This window comes from Vidua chalybeata, chromosome 24, assembly GCF_026979565.1.
Source record: "Vidua chalybeata isolate OUT-0048 chromosome 24, bVidCha1 merged haplotype, whole genome shotgun sequence".
In the NCBI taxonomy this organism is placed as follows: Eukaryota; Metazoa; Chordata; class Aves; order Passeriformes; family Viduidae; genus Vidua; species Vidua chalybeata.
This window is the reverse complement of record NC_071553.1, coordinates 3,860,955-3,876,105: the sequence shown is the minus strand read 5'-3', so window position 1 is coordinate 3,876,105 and position 15,151 is coordinate 3,860,955. Positions and strand designations below refer to the sequence as shown.

Here is a 15,151-nt window from a genome sequence, read left to right as displayed (position 1 = left end):
CGATGCCGGTGCCGGCGGCGGGCGCGGAGCCGCCGCGGCGCGGAGCCGCCGCCCGGCCCGGGCTCGGCGGGGCGGGCGGGCCGGGGCCGCGCAGCCCGCGGGCCCCGCAGCGGCCGCCGGGGCGCCGCCCGCCGCCGCCGCCGCGGCCGTAGGCGCCCCCCGCGCGCCGCGGGCACGGCGCTCCCGGGATGAAGCGGTGCCGCTCGGACGAGCTGCAGCAGCCCGAGGAGGATCCCGGCGCCGCGGGGGAGTCGCCCGGTCACGGCGTGATGGAGGGCAAGGCCGGCGAGGCGGCGGCGGCCCCCGAGGCGGGCGCTGTCCCGCCGCCGCCGCGCTCCAAGCCCCCCGACCTGAAGGTGAGCGGCGGGAGCGTCCCGGTGGGACACGGGGCACGGGAAAATCCCAGAGGATCGGCGGGGGGGTTCCCGGTGGCGGCCGGGCTGGGGAGAGCCCAGCGGGGTCACCGGAGCGATGGAGCTCGGGGGTGCCAGCATCCCCATCCCCGCGGTCCTACAGGTGTGACCTTGGAGGATGCGGGATGGCTCCTGGGTAGGGGCGCTCCGGGATTGGGATAATCCTGGGAATAGGGCGCTCCCGGGAGAGGGCACCCCTGGGAACAGGGTGCTCCTGGACCGGGCTGCTCCTATCAACAGAGATCCCGCTGGGATTAGGATGCTGCTGAGATGGGGACGGTCCTGTTACGGGGATCGCACTGGATGAGGATGCTCCAGGGGTGGAGACGCTCCTGGGATGGGGGATTGCTGGAACGGGATCCTCCTGGGATGCGGCTGCTCCTGGGGCGGGCATGGGGATGGTGCTCGGATGAGGCTGGTCCCAGGATGCGGCTGATCCTGCGGTGGGGACACTCCTGGGATTGGGATTCTCCTGGGATGAAGAAACCCCAGGCTGGGAACGGGGCGCTGGGGGCTGCCCCTCTGCAGAGGGGCTGCGCAGATCCCGGGAAATCCCTGCCGGGAGGAGCCGGGGGGATGCTCCGGGAGGATCGGGGGGAGATGCTCCGGGAGGATCCAGGAGGATCCGGGGCTGCGGCACCGGGGAGTGACGGTGTGGAAATGGCCCCGAGGCTGCTCCTGCCGGGCCTCGGGGCCGGTGGATGAGGAAAACAAACCCCGGGCACTGCAGCGCTGCGGGAGGCACAGAGCCCATCCCGGAGCGGGGATCCGGCCTGAAATCCGGCACAGAATTCCCCTGGCTTTGGGAAAGAAGCAGCTCCGACCCCCGGCGGCTCAACAGGGTTTTACTGATGGATTCCCAGCGCGGAATTCGGGGTGTGCAGGCGTGGGAATGCCGTGGGCAGAGTGGGATCAGAGGCGCCCCGTGATGGCACGGGGTGCCACCCACGGTGGTGTTTTCACAAAGCCCTGGGAAAAGCGGGAAATGTCCCTGCTCAGCCGTGGGGTGCAGGATGGAGCCCCTCGGTGTGGCAGCCCTGGCGGTGCCACCGGTGTGGTCCAAGGTCACGAGGAAGCCGATGGCACTGCCAGGCTCTGCCATCCCTCCCAGAAGGCAGCCAGGAGATCAAATCCCTGCTCCCAGGGGAAAACTCGGCTGCTTCGAGCACGAGGAGCCCCGTGGCTGCTGGAGGTGACACGTGGGGCCTTCCCTCGGTGGCCCAGCAGCTCCTGAGGCTGCTTTGGCTTTGCTGCTGGGGGGGGAACAGCTGCTGCCACCCCAAAAACAGCTGGAGGAGCCAGGGCCAGGCACATCTGTGGGGTGGGACGGTGGCACGGGGTATCCCAGAGAAGCTGTGGCTGCCTCTGGATCCCTGGCAGTGTCCAAGGCCGGGCTGGACAGGGTTTGGAGCAGCCTGGGACAGTGGGAGCTGTCCCTGCCCACCCCAACAGGGGGTGGAACTGGGTGAGGTTTAGGGTCCCCTCCCAGCCAAACCATTCCATGATGTTCTGATTCCGTAATTCCATGATCCCTGAGGATGTGGGGCTCAGGGCCATGCTTGGGACATCCAAGGTGTTGTTTCCCACCCCTGTCCTTTCTCCATCCCACCTGGGGCTCACAAGGGGGCGGGAACGTTGGCCAAAAGGAGCTGCAGCTTGCCGTGGCTGTGCCCAGCGCCCCAAACATTCCAGGGCTGGCACATCCCAGCGGGAGCTGCAGCTCCACAGCCTCATCCAGCAGCAGCATCCGAGGCCAAACAAACCCCATTGATTTTATCGAGCTGCCTGTGCTCCCTTCCTGCAGGTTTGCTGCCAGCGCTCACCTTTAATGCGCTTGGGGCTCAGCAATTAATTAAAATAAATCCTCAAACTGGGCACGAGGCAGGGCAAGCTGGGGCTGGCTGCTGCCCGCAGCTGCCACAGCACACTGGGCACCGTGCCACGGCCACCGCCAGGTAATTAATTAATAATTAATTAATTAATCAATCGGAGATTTCCTGCCCCAAACCCCCTCTGGAGCTGCTGGTCTTGCTGTCCCTGCTCCAAATCCAGATTCCTGTCCCCATGGATGGGGAAGGATCAGAGATTCCTGTCCCCATGGATAATGAGGGATCAGAGGTTCCTGTCCCTATCCTGTCCCCGTGGATGATGAGGGATCACAGATTCCTGTCCCTGTGGATGATGAGGGATCACAGATTTGTGTCCCCATGGATGATGAAGGATCAGAGATTCCTGTCCCTGTCCTGTCCCTGTGGATGATGAGGGATCACAGATTCCTGTCCCCATGGATGATGAGGGATCAGAGATTCCTGTCCCTGTGGATGATGAGGGATCACAGATTCCTGTCCCCATGGATGATGAGGGATCAGAGATTCCTGTCCCTGTGGATGATGAGGGATCACAGATTCCTGTCCCCATGGACGATGAAGGATCAGAGATTCCTGTCCCTGTCCTGTCCCTGTGGATGATGAGGGATCACAGATTCCTGTCCCCATGGATGATGAAGGATCAGAGGTTCCTGTCCCTGTCCTGTCCCTGTGGATGATGAGGGATCAGAGATTCCTGTCCCTGTGGATGATGAGGGATCACAGATTCCTGTCCCCATGGATGATGAAGGATCAGAGTAAACTCTTTGCTGGCAGCTGAGATGGATTTGAGGTGGCACCCTGGAGACAACAGGAGCCTGCCTGGTGTCACCTCCAGCCCCGAACTCCGGCAGATCCGTGGCTGCTCTCCCTTCCCCAGCCCTGGCTCCGGCTCCTCTGCTGACAGCGAGGGCTCCCTTAGGGAAAAAGAGGGGAAAAATAAGTTCTGGCAGGAGCAAAGCTGGTGTGTGACAGCTGTGCTCAGAACCCGTTGGTGGCAGGGATTTCTGCAGGAGTGATGGGATCCATCCAAAACCCTGCATCCCAAACTGCCGCTTCTCCTGAGCCAAGGGTTTTCCCTGGATTTCTGCTTTCCCTGGATGTGTTTTCCCTAGCTCTCTGGTTTCCCTAGATTTGTTTCCCCTGGATCTCCCTTTTCCTTGGATCTCCCTTTTCCCTGGATCTCCGTTTTCCCTGGATTTCTGTTTTCCCTGGATGTGTTTTCCCTGCATCTCCCTTTTCCCTGGATGTGTTTTCCCTGGATTTCTGGTTTCCCTAGATGGGTTTTCCCTGCATCTCCCTTTTCCCTGGATGTGTTTTCCCTGCATCTCCCTTTTCCCTGGATGTGTTTTCCCTAGATTTCTGTTTTCCCTGGATGTGTTTTCCCTGGCTCTCCCTTTTCCCTGGCTCTCCGTTTTCCCTGGATTTCTGTTTTCCCTAGATGTGTTTCCCCTGGATCTCCCTTTTCCCCGGGTCTCCCTTTTCCGTGGCTCTCTGTTTTCCCTGGATGTGTTTTCCCTGGATGTGTTTTCCCCGGCTCTCCCTTTCCCCTGGCTCTCCTTTTCCCCAGCAGTCTGCTCCAGCCCAGGGCTGAAGGTCGAACCCTGACCCTGTTCCCATCTCCAGGGTCACAGTTTGGGTTTTCCCGGCTCCAGACCCCAAAAGCCAAGAGCAGCAAGATCCAGAGGCTTCGGCCTCGGCTCTGCCCCATCCCAGCCCCACAGCCAGGGGCAAAAAGGGGGCAAAAACCTGCCCTTGGGGCAAAAACTTGCCCCTGGGGTAAAAACCTGCCCCTGGGGTAAAAACCTGTCCCTGGGGAAAAAACCTGCCCCTGGGGAAAAAAGCTTCTCCCGGAGCAAAAACCTGCCCCTGGGGTAAAAACCTGCCCCTGGGGAAAAAAACTGCCCCTGGGGTAAAAACCTGTCCATGGGACAAAAACCTGCCCCTGGGGAAAAAAACTGCCCCTGGGGCAAAAAGCTTCTCCTGGGGCAAAAACTTGTCCCTGGGGCAAAAACCTGCCCTTGGGGAAAAAACTGCCCCTGGGACAAAACCTGCCCTGGGGTAAAAACCTGTCCATGGGACAAAAACCTGCCCCTGGGGCAAAAAGCTTCTCCTGGGGCAAAAACTTGTCCCCGGGGCAAAAACCTGCCCCTGGGGTAAAAACCTGCCCCCGGGGGCAAAAACCTGCCCCTGGGGTAAAAAGCTTCTCCTGGGGCAAAAACCTGCCCTGGGGTAAAAACCTGTCCATGGGACAAAAACCTGCCCCTGGAGCAAAAAGCTTCTCCTGGGGCAAAAACCTGCCCCTGGGGCAAAAACCTGCCCCTGGGGTAAAAACCTGTCCATGGGGTAAAAACCTGCCCTGGGGTAAAAACCTGCCCTGGGGTAAAAAGCTTCTCCTGGGCAGGGGCAGGTGAGGCACTGGGGAAGGTCCCAGCACGGGAGGGGCTGCAGGGCACAGGGCAGAGCTTTAACCTCCAGTTCTCACATTCTTCCTTGGATTTATGTGTTAGTAGGTATTATTTTATGTACTATTCTATATATTTGACATATTATTTTATATATTATTCTATATATTTTTAATATATATTATTACATATTATTTTATATATCATTCTATATATTTTTATATATTATTATCTATTTTTATATATTATTATATATTACGTATTTATATTATTTTGATACATCATCACATATTATTTTACATATTAGTATATATTATTTTTCTGTCATTATATATTATATAATATATATAATATATTATCTATATTATATATAATATTTGACATATTATTTTATATGTAGAATAACACATATAAAATAATGTATTATTTTATATGTATTATTGTAGTCTCAAGGGATTGTGGCTCCATATATATATAATTAATATCTATATAATTTATATATATATTATATATCAATAATATCTATATTATATATTATTTATATATATAAATAATTATATAATTATATCTTATATCAATTATATATAATTACATATATTAATTACAACTCTATATCATTATTTCATATAATATAATATAATATAATATAATATAATATAATATAATATAATGTAATATAATATATATTATTTTCTATATTATATATTATTTTACATAAAATTTTATATATTATTTTACATATAATTTTCTATATTATTATGTATTATTTATAGCCATTATTTTAATATATTTTATATTATTCCCTTTCACTATATATTATTCTCATCTATTTTTATATTTTATTGTATTATTCTATACTTTCTATTAACTTGACATATTATTAATATTTTATTTTATGCTTTAACCCGTTTTTATTCTGGTTCCCTATTTTTTTGGAGATGGGATGGGATTCACCGCCCCGGGCAGGGCAGGGCTTTCCTTCGGGAAGGTCCCAGTTCCAAATCCCCTCGGGCACATTCCTGTTTAATCCCCGGCACATTTTGGAGCGGGAAGCACCTGCCCAGGTGAGCTGGCTCCATCCAGCATTCCCCAGGGAATGGCTCTTCCCAAAGCTGCAGGGAGGGACCCCAGCGGCTCTGCACCCCAAAAATCCCCGGCACATTCCAGGCTGGAATTCCCTGCAGTTTGTGCCAGGCACAGCAGAGGGGTGAGAGCCAAGGGTGGGATCCTCGGCCTCCTCCAGATCCACGGATGGGATGCTCAGCATTCCCAGGATGCAAGGATGGGGTGCTCAGCATTCCCAGGATCCAAGGATGGGGTGCTCAGCATTCCCAGGATGCAAGGATGGGGTGCTCAGCATTCCCAGATCCAAGGATGGGGTGCTCAGCATTCCCAGATCCATGGATGGGATGCTCAGCATTCCCAGATCCATGGATGGGAGGCTCAGCATTCCCAGATCCATGGATGGGAGGCTCAGCATTCCCAGATCCAAGGATGGGATGCTCAGCATTCCCAGATCCAAGGATGGGATGCTCAGCATTCCCAGATCCACGGATGGGATGCTCAGCTTTCCCAGATCCAAGGATGGGATGCTCAGCATTCCCAGATCCATGGATGGGATGCTCAGCTTTCCCAGATCCACGGATGGGATGCTCAGCATTCCCAGGATGCAAGGATGGGATGCTCAGCTTCCCCAGATCCAAGGATGGGGTGCTCAGCATTCCCAGATCCAAGGATGGGATGCTCAGCTTTCCCAGGATCTAAGGTTGGGATGCTCAGCTTTCCCAGATCCAAGGTTGGGATGCTCGGCCTTTCCTGGAAACTGAGGATGGAATTTTCAGCCTTTCCTGGGATGTGAGGATGGAATTCTCAGCCTTTCGAGGATCCAAGGATGGGATGGCCTTCCAGGGATCTGAGGATGGAATTCTCAGCGTTCCCAGGATCCGAGGATGGAATTCTCAGCCTTTCCTGGAATCCAAGGTTGGGATGCTCAGCCTTTCCTGGGATCTGAGGATGGAATTCTCAGCATTCCCAGGATCTGAGGATAGAATTCTCTGCCTTCCTGAGATCCAAGGATGGAATTCTCAGCCTTTCAAGGATCTGAGGATGGAATTCTCAGCCTTTCAAGGATCTGAGGATGGAATTCTCAGCCTTCCCAGGATCCTCATGCTGCATCCCAGCAGGGCCAGGCCCTGGGATTGTGAGCTGCTCCCTGCCTCCATCCCAGCGCTCCCAGATCCCGTCCCTCAGGATCCCCATCCCTGCTTCCAGGGGATTCCAGCTGCCAGCACCCCTCAGAGGAGACAGCCGTGGGACAGCCATGGCACAGCTGGCACAGCTGGCACAGCTGGCACAGCTGGCTGCAGAGGTGTCACCCTGCAGATGCCACCTGCGACCTGGAGCACACAGGGATCTGCTGCCCCTGGCAGAGCCACACCTGGGCAGTGAATTCCGTTATCCCAGAGCATTCCCACACCTGGGCAGTGAATTCCGTTATCCCAGAGCATTCCCACACCTGGGCAGTGAATTCCGTTATCCCAGACCATTCCCACACCTGGGCAGTGAATTCCATTATCCCAGAGCATTCCCACACCTGGGCAGTGAATTCCATTATCCCAGAGCATTCCCACACCTGGGCAGTGAATTCTGTTATCCCAGACCATTCCCACACTTAGGCAGTGAATTCCCTGTTATTCCCACCCCTGGGCAGTGAATTCCTGGGCAGAGCATTCCCCCCGGGCCGCACGCTCCGTTGTTCCCGGAGCATTCCCGGGAATGCTGCGCTGTCACTCCGCTGCGGTGCTGGCGGTGCCCTGCCCAACATGAGTCACGTTTGTCACATGCTGCTGCTCTCACGCTGTCCCCGGAGGAGCAGCGGGTGTGGGGGAGTGCTTGATTTGCCATTTGGGAACATCCAGACCTTTTCCTTGGCGTTTGTGGCAGCGGGAGGAGCGGGAGCTTGGGATGCTCTGGGAGAAGGGGCTGAGCTGGGCTGCTTGTCACCCCTTGGGGACAAGTCTGCCCCTGTCCCCCAGCCTGGCTGGGTGGTGGCAGGAGCCTCTTGGTCCTTCCAGAGGAGAATCAGCTGGAAAAGCAGCAGCAGCAGGACTGGAAACCCCACAGGGGGATGAGCAGGATCTGCTGGGATCCTGCTGCTCCTCGGGGGCTGTGGCCTTCCCCCCGTGCCCTAAAATCTGGAATGGGATGTGGTGGGAAGCGATGAGACTTAAAATCTGCAATGGGATGGGGTGGGAAGGGATGAGACTTAAAATCTGGAATGGGATGGGGTGGGAAGGGATGAGACTTAAAATCTGGAATGGGATGGGGTGGGAAGGGATGAGACTTAAAATCTGGAATGCGATGGGGTGGGAAGGGATGAGACTTAAAATCTGGAATGCGATGGGGTGGGAAGGGATGAGGTTTCCCCCCTGCCCTAAAATCTGGAATGGGATTGGGTGGGAAAAGATGAGACTCTCCTTGTGCCCTAAAATCTGGAATGGGGTGGGAAGGGATGAGACTTCCCCTTGTACCTTAAAATATTAAATGGGATGGGGTTGGAAGGGATGAGACTTCTCCCCGTGCCCTAAATTTTGGAATGGGATGGGGTGGGAAGGGATGAAACTTAAAATCTGGAATTGGATGAGGTGGGAAGGGATGAAACTTCCCCCATGTTTTACACAATGTTCCAAAGAGCTGCAGAGCCTTGGCTGGAGCCTCTGGGCAGGCTGGGGATGAATAAATAATTAATAATCCTAACAACTGAGCAGGATTTCGCAGCTTGGGGCCGTGCTGGGAGGTCGTGGCAACCAGATCCTCTCCTTGTGTGTCCGTCTGCGAGCCCAGGAAGGGGTTTGGGTGTCGGGGAATCGTTCAGAGAGGAGCTGGGAGGTTTCAGGCTGGGTGGCAGCAGCAGGAAAACCACCCTGGAGAGCCTGGCACGGCTGGGCAAGGCCAGCACGGGGTATTGCCAAAGAGTCCAAGACAAAACTGTCAGCCAAGTCCCAGTTTTCCTGTAAGAAATCCTGGTTTGGGCTAAAATGGGAATTTTTTCAGCTCTTCTCGGTGCAGTGGGACCTGGAGCAGGGGCTTTGAAGTTCATAAAACAAGTCCCCACCACCGAGCAGCAGAGCCTGGCTGTGCTGATGAGAAAGTCTGAAGAAATAAAGATATTTTTGGATTCACCCTGGTGTTTTACAGCTGTCCACGCTGAGAAATTAATTTGTGTCCATCGCCGTGGTTAGTAAGCAATGGCTGTTCCAAAATAGCCTCTGCTCTGAGCCACGAGCAGTTCTGTGCCAGGAAAATGCCTCTGCTCTGGAAGTGCAGGAATATCCTGGGAAAAAATGAGAAACCAGAGCTCGTACAGCAGCACGGGACTTGTTTGTGGCCACCACTCACAGCTCTTGAAAGCAGAGAAACCCAGAGCTGGAATTCAGTGGAGAAACAGAGCTGGATCCCTCCTTGCTTCCCTCACTTTTTTCCCCATGCAAATTTGGTGTTTTCCGTGCAGATCCCTTGCTTCCCTCGGTTTTTTTTCCATGCAAATTTGGTTTTATCCAGGCAGATCCCGTGCCTGCCCAGCCTCTTTCAGGAAAACTTGGAAAGGGCCTGAGGGGAGTTTGTTTGAAAACGTGAATTTCGCTCAGTTGGAGCTGTTGGACCAAGAAGCCCTGAGGGCATCTGCCTCCCAAAATCTTTCCTGCCAGCTCCACTTTTAGTTTGTTTTCCTCTCCCTGGGGAAGGGAGTTGCTTGTTTCTTTTCACTTGGACCTTGTGCAGCTCTGGCCGTGCCCTCCATGGGAGGAATCTGGGGGTTTGGAGCTCTTACCTCTCGAACGCTGCCTCCGTTTCCATAGAGACTCTATAAATAGAATAAAATTAAAATTGTTATTTCCTCAAGAAGCGATTCGGCACTGGAAATTTATTATATATTTCCTAGAAAGAACCTAAAAGGACGGAGATTTAGCGTTGGGAATGGCTCAGGGAGAGATGAAAAGCTTTGCCTGCAGAGTTTGGGGACGCACGGTCCCTTTGCTGATTCCTTGTCAATGTTCCAGGTGTGGTGAGATTTGGAATTGTCCGGGATTTTTAGGGGAAGGAGCCTGTTCTGTATGGCCCTGGGGACAGTCCCTGCTGCAGGACAGAGCTGAGGTGGCCCTGGGGACAGAGCTGAGGTGGCCCTGGGGACAATCCCTGCTGCAGGACAGAGCTGAGGTGGCCCTGGGGACAGTTCCTGCTGTAGGACAGCAGAGCTGAGGTGGCCCTGGGGACAGAGCTGAGGTGGCTCTGGGGACAGTTCCTGCTGCAGGACAGAGCTGAGGTGGCCCTGGGGACAGAGCTGAGGTGGCACTGGGGACAATCCCTGCTGTAGGACAGCAGAGCAGAGGTGGTGCTGGGGACAGAGCTGAGGTGGCCCTGGGGACAGAGCTGAGGTGGCACTGGGGACAATCCCTGCTGTAGGACAGCAGAGCTGAGGTGGTGCTGGGGACAGAGCTGAGGTGGCCCTGGGGACAGAGCTGAGGTGGCCCTGGGGACAGAGCTGGGGTGGCTCTGGGGACAGAGCTGAGGTGGTGCTGGGGACAGAGCTGAGGTGGCCCTGGGGACAGAGCTGAGGTGGCCCTGGATGGCAGCAGGGCCAGGCCTGGTGTCCTCACCAGACAAAACCAGGTCAGGGTTGTGCCCTGTGACCTGCCCGGTCCTGCCAGAGGCTGCTCCAGGAGGGAGAGGATTTTTTTTCTTGCCCCAAATCATTTGTTGGGAATTCCCCACGGTGCTGGAGCAGGAGCTGGGATTTGGGGTGCTCTGAGCCCTTTGGGAATGCTGGAATTCACTGCCCCCCCCAATCTCCTCACACAGGGGATGTGGAGGGCCAAAATCTCCCGGGATGCAAATCTGGGTGTTCCAGTGGAACCCGGAATTTCCAGTGGAACCCCAGATTTCCAGTGAAACCCTGGATTTCCAGTGGCTGCAGGGAACCCTGGCCTCAAATCTGGGTGTTCCAGTGGAACCCAGAATTTCCAGTGGAACCCGGAATTTCCAGTGGAACCCCAAATTTCCAGTGGAACCCTGAATTTCCAGTGGCTGCAAGGAACCCTGTCCAGATTCCAATGGAACTCAGGATTTCCAGTGGAGCCCCGGGTTTCCAGTGACTGCAGGGAAGAACCCTGGATTTTCCATGGAACCCCAAATTTCCAGTGGCTGCAAGGAACCCTGGATTTCCAGTGGAACCCTGGGTTTCCACTGGCTACAAGGAACCCTGGCCTCAAATCTGGGTGTTCTGGTGGAACCCCAAATTTCCAGTGGAACCCCGGATTTCCAGTGGCTGCAGGGAAGAACCCTGGCCTCAAATCTGGGTGTTCCAGTGGAATCCTGGATTTCCAGTGGCTGCAGGGAAGAACCCTGGCCAGGTTCCAGTGGAACCCCGGATTTCCAGAACCCTGGCCAGGCTGCCCGGCCATAATCAGGAGCAGGATCTGTTCCACCATCCATATTCATGATTTCCCCATGGCCAGCTGCCACCCCAGTTCCAGGGGTTGTTTCCTGGGAATGTGGGATGCAGCCCCTGCAAAGGGAGAGCTGGGAATCCTCAGGGCAGCCACGTGTCCCCATCTCCTGCTGGAAACCAGTGGCTGCCCAGTTTCTGTTCATGTGTTATTTTATATTATTTTTATCTATCATTATATGTGATTTTATTTGTTATTATATCTTATTTTATCTAATTTATATATGTATATATTATTTTATATGTTATATATTATTATATATTATCAATTTTTAATATTTTTCTATATTTTATTTTAATGTTTTATATTTTAATTAATATATTACATTATTTAAATTATAGAAATAATTTATTAAATTATTAATATATAATATATTAATATATATTAAAATATTAATTAATATTTTAATATATATTAATATATTTGAAATAATTAATATATTAAAATCTGCATTGATATTTTTATAGTCTTTATATTTTTATATGTGATTATATACTTTTTAATATATTAATATATACTTTATAAAAGTTTTCTATTTATAAATATATAAACCCACTTTGGACTGGGTTTGGTGGCACGGGGCCACCAGCTGGGGTTCATCCCCAGGAGCCAGGCCAGGCTGGCCCATGGAAAATGTCACAGGAAAAAAAAAAAAACCCCAATCCTTGCTGGAGCTCGTGTGGCTCTTGGTCCATGGCTGAGGCCACTAATACTTGGTATTTCCAATATTCCCATTAATATTTAGTATTTCCAATACTTCCATTTTATTTAGTATTTCCAAATACTAATAATTAGTATTTCCAATAGTTCCACTAATACTTAGTATTTCCAATGCTCACATTAATATTTAGTATTTCCAGGTACTAATAATTAGTATTTCCACTAACACTTTTTATTTCCAAGTACGAATATTTAGTATTTCCAATAATTCCAGTAATACTTAGTATTTACAGTATTTCCACTAAAATTTTGTCTTTCTAATAGTAATATTTAGTATTTCCAGTAGTTCCACTAATACTTAGTATCTCCAACACCTCCATTAATATTTAGTATTTCTAAGGACTAATACTTAGTATTTCCAATATTTACCCATTCCCTCAATTAACAGCGCCCATTCCCTCAATTAATTAACAGTGCCCATTCCCTCAATCAATTAAAAGCGCCCATTCCCTCAATCAATTAACAGCGCCCATTCCCGCAATTAACAGCGTCATTCCCTCAATTAAAAGCGCCCATTCCCTTAATTAACAGCACCCATTCCCTTGATTAACAAACAGCGCCCATTCCCTCAATCAATTAACAGCGCCCATTCCCTCAATTAACAGCGCCCATTCCCTCAATTAACAGCGCCCATTCCCTCAATTAACAGTGCCCATTCCCTCAATTAATAAACAGCGCCCATTCCCTCAATCAATTAACAGTGCCCATTCCCTCAATTAACAGTGCCCATTCCCTCAATTAACAGCGCCCATTCATTCCCTCAATTAACAGCGCCCATTCCCTCAATTAACAGCGCCCATTCATTCCCTCAATTAACAGCGCCCATTCCCTCAATTAACAGTGCCCATTCATTCCCTCAATTAACAGCGCCCATTCATTCCCTCAATTAACAGCACCCATTCCCTCAATTAACAGCGCCCATTCATTCCCTCAATTAACAGCACCCATTCCCTCAATTAACAGCGCCCATTCCCTCAATTAACAGCGCCCATTCCCTCAATCAATTAACAGCGCCCATTCATTCCCTCAATTAACAGCGCCCATTCATTCCCTCAATTAACAGCACCCATTCCCTCAATTAACAGCGCCCATTCCCTCAATTAACAGCGCCCATTCCCTCAATTAACAGCGCCCATTCATTCCCTCAATTAACAGCACCCATTCCCTCAATTAACAGCGCCCATTCCCTCAATTAACAGCGCCCATTCCCTCAATCAATTAACAGCGCCCATTCATTCCCTCAATTAACAGCGCCCATTCATTCCCTCAATTAACAGCACCCATTCCCTCAATTAACAGTGCCCATTCATTCCCTCAATTAACAGCGCCCATTCCCTCAATTAACAGCGCCCATTCATTCCCTCAATTAACAGCGCCCATTCCCTCGCTTTCCCCGCAGAAGATCCAGCAGCTCTCCGAGGGCTCCATGTTCAGCCATGGCCTCAAGCACCTTTTCCACAGCCGCCGGCGCTCGCGCGAGCGGGACCAGCAGAGCTCGCAGGACTCGGGGCCACCTGGGCCACCTGGGCCGGCGGCGGCGGCCGGGCCCCACGGCGCCTCCGACCACGAGTCCCCGGACGAGAAGGAGCGCTCCCCGGAGATGCACCGCGTGTCCTACGCCGTGTCCCTGCACGACCTCCCCGCCCGGCCCACCGCCTTCAACCGCGTGCTGCAGCAGATCCGCTCGCGCCCCTCCATCAAGCGCGGCACCAGCCTGCACAGCGGCAGCCGCCGCGCCAAGAGCGGCTCGCTGGAGCCCCAGAAGGGCAGCCCCCACCTGGGGCGCAAAGCCCCCCAGGACAGCGGCCTCACGGCCATCCTGCATCAGCACCAGGGCAGGCCCAGGTCGTCGTCCACCACGGACACGGCCATCCTGCTGGCCGAGAGCGGGGCTGTCTACCTGCTGGCCGAGGACGGCGAGGGGCTGGTGGATAAGGTAGGGATGGAGCGCCCTGGGGGGGTTGTTCTGGAGGAAAGGAGGGTCTGGAGGGGTTTTGGGGCTCTGCACAAGTCCCTGGTGGGGTGAAGGGAGTGGGGTCGGGCTTTGCTTCTATGGTGACACGGTACGGGGACATCACCGTAATCTGTACTTCAGGAGGTTCGGGTTGGACACCAGCAGGAATTTCCTCGTGGAAAGGGCTGGAAGGGGCTGCCCGGGGGGGTTTGGAGTGCCCATCCCTGGAGGTGGCACCTGGAGGTGGCACTGAGTGCTCAGGGTGGGGTTTGGGCACAACCTGGACTCAATGATCCCACAGGGATTTTCCAGCCTCAGCGATCCTGGGACTCTGTGGCTGCACCAGGGTTGGGGAGCCAGGGCACCCCAAAATTCCCTTGGGACGGGGCTGTCCCTCAGGACAGTGATGGTAGCACCAGATGGTGGTGGCAGCCCTTGGGAACCCGGAGCAGCTGGAATTGAGGCTTCCTGTGGGGAACTGAAGGCAGGGTCACAATTCCAGAGTGGGATTTGAGGGATTAAAAAGGGCCTGGCATGACCCTGTTCCCACGGGATGGGGGGATCCAAAGGCACCTCCGGGCTCAGCCAGGCAGCTGGGATTTGGTCCCATCCCAAGTGATTTTGAAACCAGTCCGTGCCGGGCTGATGGGCAGGATGGTGTTTCCATCTAGTGTTTAGTGCCATTAATTATGCACCAGCCCAATTAGCACACGCTGAGTTCAAGGGACAGGCGCTGAGAGGTGCTCTGGGAGCCGGGGGGATTTTCCCTCTTGGCTTCGCCCCTTGACCTTCAGAGCTTGTGGGGGGTTCCACACCCTGAAGTGGCTCTCAGGGAAATGAGGTTCCTTCTTTTTGTGTTTTTAACTAAATCCTTCTTTTCGTGTTTTTGCTTCAATCCTTTCTGTGTTTTTAACTCACTGAGAGCACCAGCAGTGAATTGGAAAAGCTCAGCATGAGGACATGGCCAGGCAGGCTCAGACAAGGGCACAGAATGTGGTCCCAAGGATAAAAATGTCACTGTGACAGCAGCTTTCCAAGGAGCTGCCCAGAATCTCCTCTCCCCAAATCAGGACACCCCAATCCTTCCCTGGCAGTCCCTGCTCCTCCCTGCTGGAATGTCCCACCCGGACCAAGTGACGAGGAGCATCAGGTTCTTCATTTGAGCATCTGCAGCCAAAATTTCTCCCTCGTGGCCTCCCCTGGGGCATGGCCTGTGTCACTGCCTTGCAAGGATCCCAATCCCGCTGGGATTGTGGCCAAAGCCTCGACCCCAATGGGACAGAAGCATCCA

At 52.9% G+C, this 15,151-nt stretch overlaps 1 protein-coding gene across 1 annotated transcript in view; it reads left to right on the top strand.

The window, feature by feature from the left end:
• The first annotated feature begins 139 nt into the window (after positions 1 to 139).
• The window catches only part of TMCC2 (transmembrane and coiled-coil domain family 2), a 31,191-nt gene continuing 16,179 nt past the window's right edge, over positions 140 to 15,151 (top strand). Inside the window, exons 1-2 of the mRNA XM_053964041.1 lie at positions 140 to 356; positions 13,306 to 13,842. Of these exons, the coding sequence (XP_053820016.1) occupies positions 189 to 356; positions 13,306 to 13,842 (705 nt within the window). The 5' untranslated portion in view covers positions 140 to 188. The remainder of the gene's footprint in view (positions 357 to 13,305; positions 13,843 to 15,151) is intronic.